This window comes from Rhamphochromis longiceps, linkage group LG17 (genome assembly GCF_057381845.1).
Source record: "Rhamphochromis longiceps isolate RC_006_pf linkage group LG17, R_longiceps_female_GT1.1, whole genome shotgun sequence".
NCBI classification, from domain to species: domain Eukaryota; kingdom Metazoa; phylum Chordata; class Actinopteri; order Cichliformes; family Cichlidae; genus Rhamphochromis; species Rhamphochromis longiceps.
In genome coordinates, this window is record NC_140573.1 from 7,066,615 (window position 1) to 7,089,442 (window position 22,828).

General features: G+C 40.9%; 1 protein-coding gene across 1 annotated transcript in view; it reads right to left on the reverse strand.

The window, feature by feature from the left end:
• The window catches only part of cachd1 (cache domain containing 1), a 109,510-nt gene that overhangs the window by 18,934 nt on the left and 67,748 nt on the right, over nt 1-22,828 (reverse strand). The window contains exons 5-16 of the mRNA XM_085386207.1: nt 15,789-15,915; nt 13,170-13,314; nt 12,863-13,076; nt 12,625-12,774; nt 9,179-9,448; nt 8,148-8,297; nt 5,039-5,162; nt 4,830-4,947; nt 2,726-2,894; nt 2,491-2,633; nt 1,537-1,718; nt 635-745 (exon numbers count right to left, since the gene is read on the reverse strand). Of these exons, the coding sequence (XP_085242333.1) occupies nt 635-745; nt 1,537-1,718; nt 2,491-2,633; nt 2,726-2,894; nt 4,830-4,947; nt 5,039-5,162; nt 8,148-8,297; nt 9,179-9,448; nt 12,625-12,774; nt 12,863-13,076; nt 13,170-13,314; nt 15,789-15,915 (1,903 nt within the window). The remainder of the gene's footprint in view (nt 1-634; nt 746-1,536; nt 1,719-2,490; nt 2,634-2,725; nt 2,895-4,829; nt 4,948-5,038; nt 5,163-8,147; nt 8,298-9,178; nt 9,449-12,624; nt 12,775-12,862; nt 13,077-13,169; nt 13,315-15,788; nt 15,916-22,828) is intronic.

The window sequence follows — 22,828 nt, forward strand, 5'->3', positions numbered from 1 at the left end:
GTGGCTATCGCGGTGATTTGCATTTGAAGCTCACTGAACTCGAAACAAATACTTTGAGTTCAACCACCGCTGCAGCCCTTTGAAGTCTCTAAGCCTAGGCCTGATTCTACAAAATATTCTGCAGTCAGTTCTGTGATAACTGGCCAAAGGAAATGGTGGAACACTCGATATATTATTTGGCTTTTCCTTTTTTTGTACCACCGGAAGTTGGTTGCACTATGCTGACTTGGCTGAGGGCACTCTGAAAGAAAAGACACTTGAAGACAATTGTGACTAAGCCCAGACCATTTGGTTACAGGATGTCATCTCGCTTGGAAAACAACCCTATAGCACAGAATGGTCAATGGGCTCCTTAAGTTTCCCTCAGATTACTTCCTGCCTTCAGAGATAGTGCAGTCTGGCTAAGCTGACTTCTGGGCCGAGAGCCTAGCTGCCCACAATGATTGTTCTGACTCATACCAACAGTGAGTCTGCTCTCCAATATCTAATAAAAAGAGCTGGCAATTTTTACTTGACTTTTGCTCTGGTGCAGTAAAATATAACACATTCTGCGTTTAACCCCCCACCCACCCACACCCCTGAAAAAAAACAAACAAACAAACAAAAAAACCCCAAACATAACCAGTGCTCCCACCTGGAGGCATGGATGGTGTGGCTGATTGTGACAACGTATCCGGCCCCGCCCACATCCAGGTACGGCCCCGTGAAGGTGATGAGGCCAGGGTTAGCCACAGCATGCTGGTACCTACGCAAAACAGCACACAGTCATTGGGATACAACATGAAGTGATTCTTTTGCAGTTCCCAACGATAACTCAACTCAACTGTGGCCATTGAAGGAAATGCTACAGGAAACACTGTTCTTATGGGTTCTAAGGGGAAAAGTCATCAACACAAGATCTGCTGCAGTGATTGTGAGATTCAAATAGCTTCAGAATCCCTAAACTTACATCATCTGGGAGCTGGGAGAGACATTTGCAGTCTCTTTGGTCTCTCAGTCAGATGCAAGCAAGTACATTTTGTTTTAGGCCTGTTTTTCACTAATGGAGAACCAATTAACATCACTGTTGACAGGAAATGCACCTTTCTAATAGCAAAACCTAATCTTTCAATGTCCAAACTAACTGAATAAAAAACAAAAAAGGTTAAGACACGAAAAGACAATACTCAAGACTTCAAAAAGAAAATCCAAACAAAAAAAACAAAAAACAAGGACATCAACACAGGGAATGTCCATCTTTTATGTACAGTCTGATACATAAATGGCCTGATTTGGGGAAAAGAAAACACTTGACCTTTTTTTTCATAGATCTTACTTTAATGTTTCAATAATGAAAAAAAACCCTAAAATTCTACATTTTGTAAACGTACTAGGCTTATTAATATTGGAAAACATTATCTGACACACACACACACACACACACACACACACACACACTTCTATCTCATACTTCCTTTCTGCTCCCTAAAAACACATGCACACACATGCCTTCAGCTCTTTTCTCCTCCTCTTCACACCCTCCAAAGTAACCCTCACCATTGTCTGCGGGTTGGGTCGAAGGCTTTGTCCATCAGAGATCCTGGGTAAATCCGGAGCACCCCACTGGGCGTTGCTATGTAACGGCGCACAATGTAGCAGTTGAGGCTACTCATTTCCATTAGTGTCATCCACTCATCCGTAACATGACTAGTTGCCATAACCTCGTTCCTGACAGAGGACTATAGAGAGGAAAGTATAAAGGAAGAGAGAGATGGACAGTGAGGGGCAGGCAAGGAGAGGAGGAAAAAGTGCTGGACTGGTGAAAATTTCATTTGGGTTCGTCTTGAATGCAAAGTGAATAAAAACTCTTGGCAATTTGGATTTCAGTCAGCCCATAAGGAAAACAGAACTACAGCTAATTTTAAAGGCACCCTCCTATGATGTGCCTAAACCTGAAAATATTCATCCCATCTCTGCTCAGGAGTGTTAGAATAGTGGTCACAAGGCCAGAACAAAGCTTAGAAAACCACCATTTAGTGATTAATGCAACTTGATTAGGCCTGAAGCCCTGAAAAATCACATCCCACTTTCAGACAAGCTTCTAAGTTTGAAAGGGGTGATGAGGTCACTGGAGGGGGTCTTTAAGACTAGCCTGGGAATCAGCGTTGGGACTGGGGCCTGGGAGTTCAAACTCAAACTCCCCCCAGGACAGGAATGCACACAGAATGCCAAAATCCATGCGGGAGTTTTGTCCCCTGTTTTAAAGATGCAGCACATCGATTTACATGTTTTAGTTATAGTCCCAGTGTAAGAAGCCTGACAATATGTTTAAGAGTGTGCGTACTGGCAGGTATGGCACTTTGTGAATGCGTGTCACTCGACTGCAAGGCTGGCTGTTTGTAACAGTAAATGACCGACTGAGAACCTTCACAGACACAGCGGTAAATGACATTCAGTCCGTCCTTCAGTATGAACTGTCTGTGTGTTCTCAGGCTTTTTGTCCTCAGGTACCTTGAGGCCTGGGTTGGCTATGAGCCTGGTGTTATCACTCAGGTAGGCAGTGTAGTGCTCCACCATACGCTTTGTTTCTGGCTGACTGAGATGCTCATAGGGTGAAGAAAAACTACCAGCTGCCAACATCACAGTTGGGGACTCTGAGAAAGAAACAGAAAGAGGGACAATCAGAGATGATAATCAGTGTTTTTACTTGAATTATCACATTAGTCCAGCTCTGTGCTCTTCCTACCAACGGTGGCAAGCTGTTTAAAGTGCAGACAGGAGCTGGGCTGACCCAACAGGTCCAAACGATGATAGAGCAGCTTGGAGCTGGGAGCTGTGTTCAGGTTTTTCAGCTGCTTCACTGGAATCTCGGGCTGAATGTACACAATGCACAGGATGAACGACGTGTCCTGAACCTAGAGAACAAGCCAAGGAGAGAAGGGAGCTTAACTTTAAATTAAAAAAAAAACAGATTAAGGCAACAGTATTCCAAATAATTCTTTTAAAATCATATTTTCAAACTTCCCTAAGCTTTCTCTGGCTTTCAGTCCTAAGCTTCTTCATCCCGCCCAAGAATTAAATTGTCATTGTTCCCAAATATGAAGTTTAAAGCAATGCAGTTTTAATAAGTACTAAATAAATAGGAGTAAATAGGAAATGTGTCTGCTACTACTGTCAGCCTTTAATCAAAATTAATACTAACTGGAAGTGCTTATTTTTGTTAAACTGTGCAACAAGTGCTCGCTAATGTGTTGGTAAGAGTGGGCAAAAAAATGAATGCCTGATTGCACTTAAGATGATCCATTCACTGTTGTTTTTCATGGGGCTGAAAGGAAAATCCGGAGTATTTGATGCTCCAAGCTCCAAACAATGCCACAGACTGCAGAGAGAAGGATGTACTCACTGCACTTTCTCGAATCGGACATAATATCCGACGCTCGTCTTTTGCGGCCTCGTGAGCTGACCAAAGGGAATATGGTGTCACATCTTTAATAGACTGAAGTCTAGCAGTGGTTGAGATTCTGACAGCACCCATATATACCAGCTCTGTTTTCTGTGTTTCCCATCAGTTGCCACTGCCAGAGATTTATGGGCAGCACACAAACAAATGCGCCCGCTTTAGCAACCGGCTCTAAAGGAATCCCACACAAGGCTAAGCCTGCTCTCATGATCCCCTCCCCTCCCTCCCAAATAAATGATGCAGCACACTCAAATGTACAGTAGACAGTTTTCAGAACCACCCAGGAGATTTATGATTCAAATTAGAGCAAACATGAATAATGATACAATCCAAAAAGGGGCCCTCGTGGACATATTATTTGCACAGCAAAAAACAGATTGTTTGGAGGGAAGAGACAAAAATAAATATATTAAAAAAATATTTTCTGTTTTCCTTTTTTCTGCCTCTGGAAAGCTCGTTTAGAAAAAAATGGAGACTGCTGCCAAACTCATGGCAAAGGTGACGTGTTGGAGCTCTAATGCCTGAAGAAAAATAAATAAATGTCAAAACCTTTTTAAAAAGCCTAAAGTGAAATGTCTAAAATTAAGTGTGATATTTCTGCTCCTGCCAAAAAAATAATAATAAACAAATTGACATGTCAAAAAGCAAAAAGACTCGCGTGAGGCATGATATTATTGCTGTGCAGTTCCCCATCTGTTCTTTTAACATGACACTTAAGGGCCTTGTGGGAAACGTGGATCCGAGGGGACAAACGAATTTCCCAGAGGAACCCACCCGAGGGATTAATAAAGTTCTATCTAATCTAATCTAATCTAAATAGTTTCTGAGAGCTCTTGGTTTCATTCAGACGAGCTCGTTTAAGGTGGGGCCGGTGGAGGTTTGGTGAAGACATATAGGCTGGGAGCATAATTTCTATGCTGCTTTAACACAATGAGAATGATAAAGAGCTTTGGACCGCAACGGGAGAGATGGGGAGAAAGTAAATGAAATCTTCAGTGCACCAACCATAATAATGGCTCATTGGCCCAGAGCACTGACTGACTGTGTAAGCTTCCCTTTTGGGAGGCACAATCATTTTGCCTACACTCACTCTGTCCTACTGCCATTGCTCTGAAAGTACTATCCTCTTGTTCAATGTTGCATTTACATATTTCTTTCCCCTCTGGCAAGGTTCGAATATACACAGAGAGTAAAATGAAAGGGTCTGAAAAATAACAAGACTTCTTCTATATTTGGATGAAATAGCATTTAAACATAAACACGTCTTTTTTTGGGTGTGTGGTTGCAGATGTAAAAGAGTGAGCTGAAGTTTATTGTGGAAACTAAATGTCACCAGTGACCAGGGGGCATTTGTTTAGCGTTTTTTTACCTTATCCTTTGGGGAACCTACCAGTTTCCAGGCATAGCTGACATTGTACGCATCCTTGCTGTTATCCCTGAGACGGTTGGTGTGCCAGGACAGAGAGGAGTTAAGGGGCACTTCAATGATCTGACTGCCCAAAGGGAGACTGCAAAAACAAAAAGCCACATAGTATAGTGCATATCTATCCACCCATGGCTTTGTTTTGTTTTTAAATTCATGCAATTGTCCTTTCTTACCTGAGGATGTTCTGCCGGACGGCAGGGAACCCTGGGATGTTCTCATAATGGATAATATCTGTGTGCAGAGGAGGCTCTGTCATCAGGTAGGGCCGTGTCAGAGAGGGGTGCATGAGGGTGTAGCCTGAGAAATTAAACAACCAGTTTGCAGTTACATTACACAAAAGCACAGACCAACACAGTAAAGCAGGATCTGAATATATAATTAGAAATAAATACTGCAGCGTTAGTAACGATACTGTTATTACTCAGCGTTAAGTCATACTTTTTGCCAAATTAATGTGCAAATCATAGCCTAGATTTTCTTTCCATTTCACAAAACAATGGATGCTTAGACTTTACAGCAGGGATCAAACCAGGGTTGATTCTAAAGATGCGGCCTTCCTGGAAGTAGCTATGTTAATTTCCTTGACTAATAATTTTTATCACAGATGTCGTCAACAACCAATTTTCTCCTGATGAAAACAAGACGACAGCTAAATAAAAACTCATGCACGAGCACAAAAACGATGACGCAATGGACTGACACGGTCTTCAAGGAATAAAATCTAGATGAAAATGTTCTGGAGCGACGAGATCCAATCAGAATTAATTAAGCTGTGTAAAGAGGCAGGACAGGTTTGGATGCGATCCAATCAGAAGTTATCTCTTTCTGCAGCAAGGTCAGACGCACATAATTTAATCAGATGCTGACAAACGGACTGGGTGAAGGGGACACTCCCATGCTCCCAGTTTCTCATGAAAATGTGACAAAATGTGAACGCTTGAGAGAAAGAGAAAAGTCCACATATGGACACATTTTGCATTTGATGTCAAGGAAAATAAGATGCTTTGCAAACCGTGTGGTACAACTTTCACAGGTAAAAACACGTCAAACCTCAACTAGAATTAAAAGAATTTTGATGTCTAAATTATGACTAAACTAAATGACATTTTAGTCAAAAGTTTGCTGTCAACATTAACACTGGTATTTAGCTGTCAATGCATGAGGGAAACATGATTTATAAAAGGCTATTAAATGCCAGGAAGACTGAAGTCCTCGCCTGTGCCCCTGATATTTATAAACCAGTAAAAATGCTACAGTTTGGGATTCCAGGTGAATCTGGAAACTTGTTTCCATTTATAAAGTAAATACACTCTGAATAAATAAATTATGATATCAAGTAAACTATAGTAAGGCCACCTCCTCCGAGGCTTAATAGAGGAACAATCCAAGACTTTAAAGTTAGGAAAGGATCATTTCTGCTGGTTAGGAGAAGGAGACGTCTTTAGTTACTTGTCACACTTTAAAACTTGAAGCACAGCCTTTACCAACATCTTAAATTTCCCTTGTGCAAAATTACAGCATCTAGCCTTGAAAATTGCCCTAGTGGCAAACAGTACTTTGTGGTACTGTGATAAACGGCTCTTAAGAAGCAGTAATCATTCTGGGAGAGACAATAAGCCGTTTTATATGTGCTGGTGCGAAAGGCCTAAAAAAACAAAATCTTGGAGTTTTGTGTTTGTGAGTATTGTATATTTACTGAAAGAGAGTGCAGTGCGTAATTTTAAGATTCACAATTGTGCACTGCGACAACTACAGTGCATACAGTATATACGCACTTCTATTAAATCCATTTTAGAAGCAGACTTGTATACTGGTAAACACATTCTCCCATATGAGAACGTGTAGCAATATTTTAAATGTACTAATCTGTTTTCAGCTCTGTACTCCTGGAGCTTTTTGTCAGCTGCATGTTTACTTTAAACGTATTTACCTAAACTCTAATTGGCAGCAGATGATTTGAATGCCAGCTAATAACTTTAATGGGACTCATTTGTCAGCGTTTACAGAGTTGGAGCACTAATAACCACGGCACAGTAATAACTTGTAATTTGATGGCATATTTATTACAATAACAGACATTTTAGATGAGGGGGGCAAAAAAGAGACTCACTGAAAAGCACTCAATTCCCAGAACTGCCAAAAAGCTAATTATTGCTAGCTAATTAATAGTAATAGTAAGAAATATGCTGAACATGTTCACATGCTTTCCCTCAGCTCTCTCGAATTATTACTCTGCCTACGACTCACTCTTTTTAAGCTCCTGAAGCAAAAAAACAAACAAAAAAACCACACAAAAAACAACACTTAAGCTATTTTTATTTCTAATAAAAGTGCCTCCACACCCACTTCTATAGGTTAAGAGTTTAGGTTAAATTCAGTTGTACTTGGGCATATTCATGTTATTTATTTATTGCCACCAACATATTTAAAACATATTAAAAACAAATTTTTCTAAAGCCTGATTTTTATTCTTCATGTTTTCAGCTTGTCAGGAAGACAAACTCTTCATCAAATATTCCTTGGTGTAAGTAAAAGGTATCACTTCTAATGCCATTTTGCCATCTAGCAAAACGGTGACTGTTAAATGTCATTTCTGTCCAGGCCCACAGAGCACAACCTAGCCATTTCACAGCACCAGTAATTGAGTCAGAACCCCCTCAGCCGAGGCCAAGACAAACCAAGACCGGACATGAGCGCTATTTGTAATGTGGCGTGGCAATCCACTGAGGCATGGTTCGACAAAGTGAAATGCCAAAGGAATGCCAGTGCTACCTACCAAGACGCCAGCTAGCCTAATAAAGCGTAATGCCTGTGGAGGAAGCTGAGACACAAAATGAAGTGTAATTCCATTTAGAAGCAAATAAACAACAAAGTGTGCTTATTTAAAAAACTGACTAGTTTCCTGATTGATATTTGCTGTGCAGGCGAGGCCAAGCAAAAGTGGCAATGTGACACTTGGATTTGCTCCGCTGCGTTTAGCACCACCTGGGAAAACTGTTATTACTGCACACGAAGAGAAAACGAGTCGAGAAGAGATTTGAGGCGGACCACAACAAAAAAGTCTGGCTGTAGGTAATCCTGCCGATTCTTCTGCGATCATGAAAAGACACGTGTGTGTGTGTGTGTGTGTGTGTGTGTGTGTGTGTGTGTGTGTGTGTGTGTGTGTGTGTGAGAGAGTGAGTGAGTGAGTGAGTGAGTGAGTGAGTGAGAGAGTGACAGAAAGAGACTGGTTTCTGATGAAAAGGTTTGCACTAAGCTGATTACCACCTCTGTGTGACTCACCTTTGTTGTCAATAAGGAAGGTGTATGACGCGAGCGAGTCTTGATAGTATGTAACATCCTCCAAGATGTACGCCAAGTTCACATCCACCCCAACCACTCCCAGGAGCTGGTTACCAAAATAACACGGCCGGCTCACAGTCATAATAAACCCTGTGGAAAGTACAGGCAACTATGTAAGGTTCACTTCAGGTTTAAGCTTGCCACACTAAGCGCTTTTATGAATGGGTGTAAATAGGTGAATGAGGCGTGTTGTATAAAGCACCTATAAAGTCCTCCAGGAGAGCAGAAAAGCTCTGTATAAGAACCAGTCCACTTATCATTTATATAGTGTGTCAAATCACAGCTGCCTCAAGGCGCTTTATATTGTACTTTATATAGTAAATAACATTAAATAATACAGAGCGTACAATAATACAAGATGATCAACGTCTGTAGAGTTTAGCTAGCTGCTCGGCACTGTATTGGCACACGGCACTGAATTGGATAACAACTTAAACTTAGTTATAGCACTTACAGAAAGACATCTACTGCATTTGCATTTTTACCCACTGCTTTTTAATCCATTATTGCACATTTAAATATGCCATATGACAGAACAAAATCTAGAGTGTGATTAAAGTGGTGGCTGGACTGTTTTACATTTTGAGAAGTTGAGGCTAATAAAAGATTAAATGTGGTGTTGATGCCGTCAAAAAGGTCTCAACTGACCTAAATGTGAGGATTTCAAAGCTAATCAGGAATTAGAGTAACTCAACATGATATTACTTCCTCGTGATAAGTATGGTATCACAATGCAGGGATTTTGTAATAATCCGCACAATGCATTTATCTTTTAATTATATTTACTCACTGCACTGTCATATTAATTTTGTTGCAATAGTGTGTGCCCATATAATGACGTGTTCCTTTTTTTGCCTTATTTACTTATTTACCACTACCATGAGGGTTGACAAAGCAATGGCTGCCAGTTGTGGTTCAGCATCAGTTCAGTATGAAGTTTCCTTTGGTGCAGTTCGGGCCACACTACTCACCATCTCCCATCGGGTCGGTGTAGGGTAGGCTGAAGCGAGCCAGGTCAATCATGCGATTGGGCAGATTGATGTAAAAACGCCCCACTGTCGTTTCCAGGTTGCTCAGTTGGTTCAGCACCATCATGCTGCCCTTCACCACCGGCATTACTGAAGCTCCTGCTGACCCAGATGAGCGGTCTCGGTCAGATGTTCGGTCAATGCCGTACTTCAATGAGTTCTGCTCGGCGAGGTCCCTCAGGAAGGCCAGCTCCTTCAGGCCTGTAATTCCCTCTGCAAGAGGAGGGAGCGGTGTAGAATATGAGCGTAAAAAAAAAAAAAGAGTAGACTCGATGACGGAATTTGTTTGATTTAATCAAGCAGGGATATTAGGAACAAATCCATAGCAGATGGTTTGGCTACAGGACTGTTGGACAGGGTAATTGTGCAAATCAAAAGAGCAGGGAGTGGTTGAAGCGGAGCTAAAAAAAGAGTAAATAGTTCTTCACTAAAGAGTGCATGACTCAAATTCCTATTATAAAAAGGCAACCCACTCTTCTTCATGTCCCTACGAGCAACAAGACAATTCCTTGAAGGAGTAGGAGAAGAAGTCACATCCTTTCCACCAAACGGTCAGTTAATTCAAAACAATTTCAAGTTCAATTTTTAGTGCAATGAATCTTCTGGTCATCAGCAATGAGCTTGCGTCATCTGGATCATAACTAACACTGCCATCAAAATTTCAAACTGATTTGCCATCACCAGCGAGCCCCAACTTGTGATCCTGCATCGTGATCTCTATAAGCTTTTACCTGTACAGTCCCATGCATCTGCCAAGCCAGAGCGTTCTCACTCCCGAGGCGTAACATGTCGACGTTTTGTCACGTCCCGCGGCGTTCCTGAGGAACGCGAAAGGAGACCTTCGGCGTTCTTATGGTACGCGGCGGGTTATGGCTGGAATCCAGTGCAATGACGCTCCCGCGGTAATAGACGTTCCAGCCCTGTATTCCAGCCCTAAACCTAACCTTATCCCTAGCCCTGACCATAACCTTATTCCTGACCTTAACCAGGACTTTAATGATGTTAAATAGCGTGTTTCTAAGCGATTTGAAGAAAAAGAGCGAACATGTGTAGGTTCAGTCCAGACGGTTCTCATATTTCCTCTTTTTCCGAGGTCGTCATTTAGGAACGTGGTGGGTAGCCGAAAACGTAATATGGTGACGATTTGTCACCTAGCGTAAAATGTTACGCTTTGGGAGTGAGAACGGGTTGGCCAAGCCCAGCTGTCATCTGTCAAGCTCAGAGATTGTGACATAAATGAATCCCTCATCGCTTTAAAGAAAATATACAATTGAGACCTTAATGCACACTTCAGACCATCTTTCCAAGCCTCATAAGGTCATTTAGACGAGGACGAATAACTGTGGCTGGCCCTGACAGCTGTGACATGGAACATTTGGCATCTGACAACCTATTGGGAAGGATAGAGCAAGTATCCAATCGCTGAATGGATTACAGCAGAATTCCTTTTTAATGCCAGGGCTCTGCTCCTGTGATCATTACACTGGGCCTGACAAGGGAGCCAATGCAGCCACGGGTGGCAGTTTCAACCAGAGTGGATTTTTTATCCACTTGTATCTGTTCACTTTAACCTGTGAGGGAAAAATGTTTGCAATCCATCATTCTTTTCACCTCCTTTGTTTGGTGTGACTGCTATGACCTGACATTAACAAGCTTTTTCATTCAATCTGACACAGGCCTGCACGAGAAAAAAAAATGAAATGGTAGATGTGCACCATATACCAACTTGCAAAATCAATGCTCCTTTATGTTTCTACCACTACCAAGAGTACCTTTAAACAGCCTAATATTAGAAGAAATTGAGTTTACTGCAAGATAATTCTGTGAAATCAACACTAATGTGCAACAGTAATGTCCCCCTCAGTTCCCATTTCTTTATAGCTTGGTTTCTTGTAATAATCCTTTGAAAGTTATCTTGACCAATAGTTCCAGTAGGTTTCCAGGCCAGATTCCCTTGTTTTGTTTTTTTTAAATGCCAAAGATACCACATTTTGACAAGCATAAAATAATACTTTTGAAGAGCAAAGTGACTCCTGACTACAACTCAAGAACTGTCATATCATATGGAAAGCATCTGAATGGGAATGGCTTCATTTTTTTAGTATGACAATGATCCATAACAGCAATAAAAGCATACTGGGATAGAAAAAAAAAGAAAAAAAGAATGGAACCAGTAATAGTAATATCAGTAATCAGTCATGGGTTGGCCTCTCCAGACTCCAAAGAGCAATAAATGTCCTTCAAAAAGCCTGGAGAACTTCTCCTGAAGAGTACTTCTCAGGAATAGAACAATAATAAATGATTATATGATGTATTTTCATGTATGTTTGCACGTGTCAATGAACTGGTTTTCACAGCAAAACAAACAAATGAGGGGTGACTCAAGACTTGCATGGTACTGTACTGTGAACTCACTTGTGGGTCTAAAATCAGGTAATGGCTAAAAATATCTCATATATCAGTGTATTAGTTGGTTAGTAAAGAAGAAAAAGAAGTGTATTCTCTGTTTTGCATGACTAAGGTTTACTTCCCCCCCCGATCAGAAAATATGGCGAGCGGTTTATTTTTAAATAGTGCAACTGTTAGATAGCATCAACATGTCCAGTGGAGATTCGAAACCATATTCTAGCTGACAAGACAGTGTTTTGGTCAGAGTATCAGACATTGTTTTGGTAACAGAGGTGGACAACAGAGACAAACACAGGAGACTGCTGATCTCCTTGAACAATCAGCACTTCACATTTGGCAGGGGATGCAGGAAATCAGACTCCCACAGCAGGCCTTTCAGCTGTGTGCAGCAGCATCAGCAACAATACAAATGTTTTTTCTGAATATGCAATGCTAATAAACTCAGAGGAGGATAGATTTCTGCATCCTTTTCATCATCTCCCTTTAAAGAGCCAAGGTCCTCTGTCAGTCACACAGAGAGTGAGCAGCACGCTCTTTGAAGTCTCACTCTCTCTGCTCTTAGATGTACCTCATTTCCATTTCTCGATGCAAAAATAATTTGTATTAATGGTGGACTAAAGCAAGCGCAGCAGACACGGGTGTACGTGTGATGCAGAGGGAGACGGGAATTAGGAGGCAGATGGAAGGACAAGGACAAATTTAGAGGAAAAGGAAGCGTACTTACTGCACAGGCAGGCACAAACACAGAAAACAAAAAGCCTTTGAGGTTTTAAAAGCACCTCTCTAACCTTCAGTCCCAGCAGAGCCAAAAGGAATGAAGCACCAGATCAAGAAGTGTAGAGAAAAAAAATACACGTCCAGAGGTACGGTAAATAGAAAAACTGAATTTCATTAACTGTGTCGAATAGTTCCTTATAACAGAAAACCTGACTAAATTAAATGTAAACATTCAGGTGAAAAATAATAAAGTTTTCACCCACCATTCATGAGAGCGTACGTGAGGATCATGACAGAGTTGTTGAGGTGCCGGTTCTCCTGCCGGACCACACTGAGCGTGGCTCTCTTCACCAGCTCCGATGATTCTCGAGACGTGACGCCAGATGACAGGTAAATGATCACCATGTCTGTGGCTGATACACAAACGCACGTTTGCTACTATCAAACTCAGTGATGAAAACATGCTAAATCTACATTAGTGTCTTCTTATCTGAGACTTACTGCTCTGTTTGTTGTGACTGGTGGTGTTTCGAAGCAGCTGGAAGGCCTTCTCGAAGCCAGCTGCATGCTGCGTGGCTCCATCAGACGCCTTGACGTTCGACACAAAGGTGCTCATCTTCCTTTTCGTCTCGCTGGTGGCTGGAGACAGCAGACTTTTGTAACACTGGTCTAGAGAGCAGGAGCGAACGGTCTCTGCCACCGAAAGTACGGAGATCTGGGAAGGAGCAAAAGGGCCATCAAACCAAGAATGATAAGAGATGTAAATACAGATGCCTGATAATGAAGAAAAGCGTCCCCTTTCACAAACCTTGTCATGCTCATCTATGGCATTCAGGATAACAAGCGCTGAGTCCTTGGCGATCTGAAGCTGGGTGTCAGTTATGGAGGCTCCGTGGTCGATCATAACCACAATGTGTTTAGACTGTGGACGCACTGCAGAAACGTACACAGGCCTGCGCAGGTACACACACAGATACACAAACGGGATATGGACAGATATATGTTTTAAATTATAAACATACTCTGTTGCCTAGCAGTTTCATAGTTTTAGAGGAAGTCTGGCACCTTCTTCACTCTATGCTGTCATTACAGAGTTGGTAACACTTTATAATACAGTCTGCAACTGTGACATAACTCCCCTGTAATTAAATGAAATTTCAATGAATTTTATTCAAAATTACAATTTAATGATATTCACCTACAAATAGTTAAAGGTAGATACACAGAAATAATAATACTGTAAGTAAATTTAGGCAGTACATAATTAATTGTAAGTAATGTGTAAGTAATTTTACATAGTGCATAACCTCTGGGTGCTTTACAGGAAAAGATACTGCAAGTAATTTTAAGTACTACGTTACTTTTGGGTAATTTTGCAGAAATGCAATAAGACATCCATCATACACATCACAGAATGAATAGTTTATGAAGATGTTAAAAAAATTAATGCCATAATACAGCCTGCAAGCCAAAATGCACATTGTATTAACATGTGAAATGGGATAATATTTATTTTCCTTCAAAATTAGGATGAAATTGCACAGTACTTGTATCATTTCTGTGTCCTTGCCTGTAAAATACCTAAACTTAGGCAACATTCTATATTACTCATGTACTATATGAAATTACTTATACATTACATACAAATTATGAAAACTAATTATAGTATAATTATTTTTTGTTTCTTGCACACACCTGATTCGTTACCCTCTTACTCTAGTGTACATATTTTTAAGTATTTGTAAGTAAATATAATTAATTTGCAATTTAAAATAAAATGCATCGAAAGTCTATTTAAATATAGGTGACTCACACTGTTAGTTGTGGACCATATTATTCAATTTTCAATTTTGTTATTTATATAGCACCAAATCACAACAACAGTTGCCTCAAAGCACTCTATATTGTAAGGGAAAGACCCTTCGATAATACAAAGCAAACAGAGAAAAGCCCAACAATCATGACCCCCTATGAGCAAGCCCTTTGGCAACAGTGGGAAAGAAAAACTCCCTTTTAACAGGAAGAAACCTCCAGCTGAACCAGGCTCAGGGAGGGGCGGCAATCCTCTGCGAGCGGTTGGAGATGAGGGGATTACACAGTGTTACCCAACCTGCAGCTATATAAAAAAGAATCATCCAAAAGTAAGGATGTTTGGTTAATAATGCTTGATTGTGGTTGGGGTTTGAAGAAATATGACAATATTTTGAAATCCAGCAATATGACCTGTCATCAACCTTCTCAAAACAAAAACACTTCATGTTTTTAAACTCAGTGAATAAGGACTAAGAGTCTAAGTCTCAACAAAACAAAACAGGATTTATTGTTTACATCTTACTTCCCCCCCTCTCCACACACCAACTGAATTTGTTTTGGAAAAGTGAGGCTACAGTTGTCTGACGACCTGCAGCATTTGCTATGGAAAATTGCACCTCTAAAGAACAACTACCACCGTGTGTGGCTGTTGTCGAGTAATGACATGTTTCTTTCAGAAGCAACTCAAGCAACATAGCGTGAAAGCATTGGTTTGGTCTTAAAATACTGCTTACTGCAGCTAAGTTTCCTAAAAAGTTGGGATACTGTGTCAAGTAAAGAAAAGAAAAGAAAAAGAAAGAAAAAAAGAACTAAATGTTTAATTAAAAATAGTACAAACACAGTATATCAAATGTTGAAGATTCGGCTGCATACCGCTCATTGATTTGGTGAGACTTGTCATTTGAGGTATCACTGTATGTGTTATGCTTGTATTATAAGCAGGTGGAGCTGCAGAACGGTGCAGACTGTAGGGGGTCAGTGGCTCTTTGTGTGTGGTCTGCTGGACAAAGCGACACTAACACGAGTGATGTACTCACAAAGCCTCATTCATACTTGAAGCAAGCCAAGCAACGTCATTTCTCCCATGGCTGCACGCCAAACTCACTGACTTGAACAGCAATGGGAGAAATAAACAACAACAACTCAAAAGGAATATTAAAAAGAAAACAGAGGCCAATGCGAAATGCACAAGGGAGCATGAGAGAGATGGCTTTCAGCAATGGGGTGGGGTGGGGGGCGGGGAGAAGGAGAAAAAAAACCCATAACATTGGAGGTGTGAAATTCCAGTAGGCTTTAGTGGTAAAGAGCCACATTCCTACCAATGGCATGTGTGGTCGGGGTGTATGAGGGCAGGATGCCATCAACATGCCCTCTAGGCCACCCCACAGCAACTGGCAGAGGAGGAGGGACGGAAGGCGGGGAGGGGGGTGGAAGAGGGTGAGGAAGATGAAGGCAGGAATGAGCTGCCGAAGCATCACACTTGAACAATCTTTTCCATTATTATGTGTGACATTTGCTGACAAAGTGCAAGTTGTACCTATAATCTTATTTATTTACATTGAAAACAGCTGAAGTACAACAACACGTGTTATAAGCGACAGTGGCTGTTCTATACCTGCTGCGGTGCTCGTAGTTTCCTTTACAGTGGAACTTGTGGGCGGGGAAGACTGTGAAAATGCCCTCCTCCGAGCTGAAGTACTGCCACTTTATACCCGGGTTGGACTTCAGGTTGTCTGCCAACACTGCAATAGGGAGAGAGCGAGTGAGAACAAGGAAAAAGAAAAATACATTACTAAAGCTGAATGGGGCAAATGGGAAAATATGTAGTCAGAAAGTTCAGCATACTTGGAAGCTTTTCTTGTTTGGATTTGGCGTGCAAGTTGTGAGAAACACTACATATTTCAGGAGTGAGACTGCAAGTGAGTGACAAAGCATCTACATGAGAGATCAGCCCTAAAGAAATATGCTACATGATATGTTCATGCATCATTGCAGTGATGTTTTACATTTCAATAACACCTCAACGCCTGATGGCGATGATCATAAAGTGTTGCTGGTCATATTGTCCTGTCCATAGTTCATAAGACTGTATAGCTCTTCCAGGCACTGCATTAAAAACTGAGCATTAAAAATACATCTGACCTGATTTGACTTATAGTATCTCGCATGTTTAACACAATGAGACAGACATGTGCAGCTGCTACAACACAGGACAACATATCTAACAATGCCAGCGCTGTACAGGAGGGAGAGTAGACAGGAAATACTCTCCAGAGAACAACCCTGGATAATCTAAACCGCTGTTGCACGCCACTACCTCTCTCTCTCTCTCTCTCTCTCTCTCTCTATTACAGGCCTCATTAGGTATATACATAACAGACAGAGAAATTCATAACAGATCAATAGGCAGGCTTGCTTACATCTTAACATATGACAAGGACAAATACATCTGTTTAGGCCTGGCTATACCATACACAACTGTGCCAGCATAAATTAATGAAGAACAATTTCAAATTGTTAAACTACTGGTTAAATTTCTTGTATTTGAACTCTGGCTTTTGTCTGAAATTAGAACTCTACTTATGTGATACAGTCTGCTAAACATAACCAAGAATCCTGGGACCGGTCACGTCAGATGGCTCCGCCCCTCCCTGAGCCTGGTTCTGCCGGAGGTTTCTTCCTGTTAAAAGGGAGTTTTTCCTTGTCACTGTCGCCAAAGTGCTTGCTCATAGGGGGTCATATGATTGTCGGGTTTTTCTCTGTATGTATTATTGTAGGGTGTACATTACAATATAAAGCACCTTGAGGCGACTGTTGTTGTGATTTGGCGCTGTATAAATAAAACTGATTTGAATTGAATAGAAAAACAGCTAAATTTGCCCCCTTTAGTCACGATTATACTCAATTATACTTACAGGGACAGCTGGAGTCATAATGTTCAAGGAGTCAATCCTGTTATGCTTCTTTTATACTTCTTGGGCACATGTGTACTCGATTCATTGTAATGTAAATTCTCAAAGGACGAGCCCGCGTTGTCAGGCAGACATGTGGACGCCTACAATTCCAATCGCACTCACTGTCGAACAGCAAACATTTATGCCACCCTGACCCAAGCGGAGCCTCACAGGCCTGTAAAGCATAGCTAAGGCTTCAGAGGCACTACTGACCTATTCACCAGCCTACTGTGATAACACTGTGTGAACTGTGATTATATTTTTAATCAGAAGAAATTAATACAAAATACTTTTTTTTTTTAAGAACATGCTAAAATTGGCTATTTGCATCATTACTAACCCACAATAATTATAAGGTTTTGGGGGGTGGGGGTGGGGGAAGTAAAAAGATACACATACTATTTTATATTTTATATATTTTATGTGAGCATATAAATAATATTAGCTGTTATTATACGTTAGCGGATATATTGTTAGCAAAATATTTTACTTCCTTAATGTCCTCACCAACCCTGAGAACTCCAGTATTGGACAGACTCTAGAAATAACAGCCAAATACAACCTCTGCAGAGGCCTGAAGCCTATTTGCTTAAAACTAACAGAGTGATTTTTTTTAAACTGGGTCACAAAGTCAACAGTATCTTCACAGAGACCCCATCACAAAGCCAACAACTTCCTTTCCACTGACTGCAACACAAAACGGCCTTTCACAATGAGGCGTGGGGTGGGGGGTGGGATGAAGCTAGTGAGACACAAATAGAAACTTTGGGTCCTTCGCAAGGCAAAAAACAGAGACAGAGAAGAAATAGACCGTAACCATCAAAGTAGGCTTCATTAAAATAATACAATGCAGCTGTTAAAACAGCCTTTGATTGATTAAAATACAGGAATGCAGACCAGCCGTGGTGAATCCAATCAGCCTCAGTGTGCCAAAGGAACTAACAATACTATTATAAATGAACAGTCCTCCTAGTGTACATCTACATTTGGCAGCAGACTGAAGGAAGTAAGTAACACAAATGGCCATTTTGAACAACTACTTTGGTTTTATTAGCCACGCAAGACTACAATCCTTTTTTTCTTTGTAAAGACTTTAGTCTTACTGGAGTGTTTACTTTTTTAGCAAGAAATAAAAAAAAAATGATTGTGGTTTTGTTAGCAGCTCTACTTTCTCACCAGCCATTTTGCCATTTCGCTGACTAATTCTTGTTATTTGTAAGATTTTTTTCCATTACCTCAAATTGGATTTAAAATTACTTGTTAATTATAGCTACAGTCTTTCCCAGACATGCTAACTACCAGCCATTGCATGTCAGCTGGGTTTCTATGATCCCCAAAATGTGGTTCTTGGCTTGTGATCACATTAAATTAATCACCTGCTAAAGAGAACCTGTTTTGACCTTCTCCAACCTTCCAGATACATTACAAACCACAGTTGTTTTCCCTCCTCTAAGGGTGGGACGGAAAAAAAACCCCAAGCCAAATGTTCAACTAACGCTTAAACAAGTTACAGAAAACAGATAAATCAGAGAGCTGCTGTGAAACTGTCCAAGGGTCAAACATTATAAACTTCAACGCCAGGCTACATTTACTTTGCGAGGAACGTCTTTTTGGAGACATAGCAGGTTTGCCAATCATACAGTGGGGCAAAAAAGTATTTAGTCAGCCACCGATTGTGCAAGTTCCCCCACCTAAAATGATGACAGAGGTCAGTAATTTGCACCAGAGGTACACTTCAACTGTGAGAGACAGAATGTGAAAAAAAATCCATGAATTCACATGGTAGGATTTGTAAAGAATTTATTCTTAAATCAGGGTGGAAAATAAGTATTTGGTCAATAACAAAAATACAACTCAATACTTTGTAACATAACCTTTGTTGGCAATAACAGAGGTCAAACGTTTACTATAGGTCTTTACCAGGTTTGCACACACAGTAGCTGGTATTTTGGCCCATTCCTCCATGCAGATCTTCTCGAGAGCAGTGATGTTTTGGGGCTGTCGCCGAGCAACACGGACTTTCAACTCCCGCCACAGATTTTCTATGGGGTTGAGGTCTGGAGACTGGCTAGGCCACTCCAGGACTTTCAAATGCTTCTTACGGAGCCACTCCTTTGTTGCCCAGGCAGTGTGTTTTGGATCATTGTCATGTTGGAAGACCCAGCCTCGTTTCATCTTCAAAGTTCTCACTGATGGAAGGAGGTTTTGGCTCAAAATCTCACGATACATGGCCCCATTCATTCTGTCCTTAACACGGATCAGTCGTCCTGTCCCCTTGGCAGAAAAACAGCCCCATAGCATGATGTTTCCACCCCCATGCTTCACAGTAGGTATGGTGTTCTTGGGATGCAACTCAGTATTCTTCTTCCTCCAAACACGACGAGTTGAGTTTATACCAAAAAGTTCTACTTTGGTTTCATCTGACCACATGACATTCTCCCAATCCTCTGCTGTATCATCCATGTGCTCTCTGGCAAACTTCAGACGGGCCTGGACATGCACTGGCTTCAGCAGCGGAACACGTCTGGCACTGCGGGATTTGATTCCCTGCCGTTGTAGTGTGTTACTGATGGTGACCTTTGTTACTTTGGTCCCAGCTCTCTGCAGGTCATTCACCAGGTCCCCCCGTGTGGTTCTGGGATCTTTGCTCACCGTTCTCATGATCATTTTGACCCCACGGGATGAGATCTTGCGTGGAGCCCCAGATCGAGGGAGATTATCAGTGGTCTTGTATGTCTTCCATTTTCTGATGATTGCTCCCACAGTTGATTTTTTCACACCAAGCTGCTTGCCTATTGTAGATTCACTCTTCCCAGTCTGGTGCAGGTCTACAATACTTTTCCTGGTGTCCTTCGAAAGCTCTTTGGTCTTGGCCATGGCGGCGTTTGGAGTCTGACTGTTTGAGGCTGTGGACAGGTGTCTTTTATACAGATGATGAGTTCAAACAGGTGCCATTCATACAGGTAACGAGTGGGGGACAGAAAAGCTTCTTACAGAAGACGTTACAGGTCTGTGAGAGCCAGAGATTTTCCTTGTTTGAGGTGACCAAATACTTATTTTCCACCCTAATTTACGAATAAATTCTTTACAAATCCTACCATGTGAATTCATGGATTTTTTTTTCACATTCTGTCTCTCACAGTTGAAGTGTACCTCTGGTGCAAATTACTGACCTCTGTCATCATTTTAAGTGGGGGAACTTGCACAATCGGTGGCTGACTAAATACTTTTTTGCCCCACTGTACATCATCCCTGCCCAGCCACTCCATCCGTCTCTCCGGGCTTCACATAAACAGGAACCACTCAGTTGTGTTGACAGTGGAAGAAGGGTTCTGTATACATCTGTCAGGCTACAGTACTCCATTCTGCCACAAATGTTTAGATCTTCCTATTGAGACAAGCTAAGAAACTGGAACTAAATGAAAGCCATTTCCTCCAATCTTACTACTCTTGACTATCAGCAAATGACCTCACTTACTATGATCCAGATATTACACTTCCAGTGGCACTCTCCAAAGTGTATCCTCATTCTAGCCCCACTTTAATATATTTCTTTTTGAGGAGATTGTAGGAGAACTTTTTAAAATGCTTTCACAGCAGCATTTATTTCCTGTGAATTTCTGTTTTCTTTACTTACTTTTCTACCAAATAACTTTTGTATGTAAGAATGCAAATGTTTGCCTATAGCACACATTAAATGGTCTGTAGCCTGCCAGTTTGAGTCAATGAGGTCTGAGTGCAAAATCAGCTCCAGCTAATCCAGAAGTCAAGTGATTTCACAACTAGTGACTGCTCCTGCTCAGCTTCCTGTGCTTTTCTCAGGCAGCACACTCCCCTTAACCACACAGACACTTTCTCATTATTGTATATACTAGAACGCAAACCATGCAAACTATGGAAAATGTTTAGATTTCTCCTGTTTAGTAAATATTATATGTACTATGTGTTTTGTGTGAGAATTAAAGTATTTCCTAAAGGTGGGAACAATGACATACAACTGCTGCAAGCAGAGGTGGGTAGTAACGAGTTACATTTACTTACGTTTTAGAAGAACATATTGTTTTACCTTCATTGCACCATACTTTTTACTTTTACTTGAGTACATTTGTGAAGAACAAACACTACTTTTACTAAGTTATATTTGACAATATTTGACTTACTACTTTTTAAAAATAATTAATTTCACACATTGGATAATACTACTAATAATGGATCATGCCGCCTGGAGGCTACCTGTAACTCTTTCACCAATCAGACGTAGCCATGCAGTCTCATGACCAGATATAAAAGGCAGGCCGAGCAGCCCAAGCCTTTCAAACTAGTGGACACAGACTGAAGAAACACATCAAGAAATGGCAGAGGCAACTGTCTGCACCAAAACTGAAGAGGATAAACACCCTTGGCCACATATACAAAGCATGTTTCGCTTTAAAGGAGTACAAAAGAACAGCTATATAATGCGATGTCTTCTGTGTGAGCCAAAACAAACAGACATTTCAGCGTACAAAAACTCAACATCTAACCTGAGGAAACATGTCGCGGTAAGTTTGGTCTAAATGTCTTTTTAGCTATGCTTAAGTGGTTAACACATGAATTAAATGGCTAAATTTAATGACCTAATAATTTCATTCTGGTGTGTTGCGGTGAGGACACTGGTCCCCGAGGACTGGAGCTTTGCACCCATGGGTTATAGGATCACAGTCTTAGGCCTTGTCCACATTAAAAATTAAATTTTAAAAATTGTGCATATCCAGAATCACTCCCTTTCTCTCCTAGAAAAACATTAGAATAGTAATTAAGCTGGTTTAATATTTTTCTTTTCTCCACAAGTGACTTTTGTCTTGACTCTTTCTTCAAAGAACTACAGTTATTAAGGTGTAGAAGTTTATAAAGATTATAAAGGTTCTAAACATTTTTTGAAGCAGAATCTATTGACTTGCACTGCTTAGCCTTGCATATGTTCTTATTTTTAACTTAAACTGGAATTATTTTTGTGTGTGTGTGTGTGTGTGTGTGTGTGTGTGTGTGTGTGTGTGTGTGTGTGTGTGTGTGTGGAAACTCACTTAATGTAGGCACGACTTTGGTTTCTCTTCCCTTTCTGTCGTGTTTGGATCAAATCTGACTGATTTACAACTTAAAACACACAAATATTGTGTTTTACATCTGATTGCCTCATGATACCTTCCACACTATGCACTTGAACATATAAAAGTGATGATCACCTCTTTGAATTTTGAGTGTTTTAATGAACATCTGTTAGGACTTCTATTAGCACACGTAGTGTTCCCGTTCAAAAGTGACCAACATAGAAAATGAATGGGAATCCACCCACTGAACTGAATTTGGTGGTGAAAAATGGTTTTTATGCTAGTTGAACTCTCCAGTTTCATTCATCCCCCACCCCTTACTGTAGCACTCCCAGACAAAATTGAGTGGTCTGTTTTAACAGCTCTTAAATTAGCATAACAAACATTTTTCACCACCAAATTCAGTTCAGTGGGTCGTTAGTGGGCCATTCAGTAGGTCGTTCAGTGTGTCTTTCATTTGGTCATTCAGTGGGCCGTTCAGTCAATGGCGGTGGGGAGGTGAACACGACAGGAGGGTTAAAAATATGGGAACATTGTTTTTTAAAAAGTGTATAGAAATTGCTTAGTCACATGTAGTTTCATGGTCTATTTTTTCTGCCAACAGAGGGTTCACG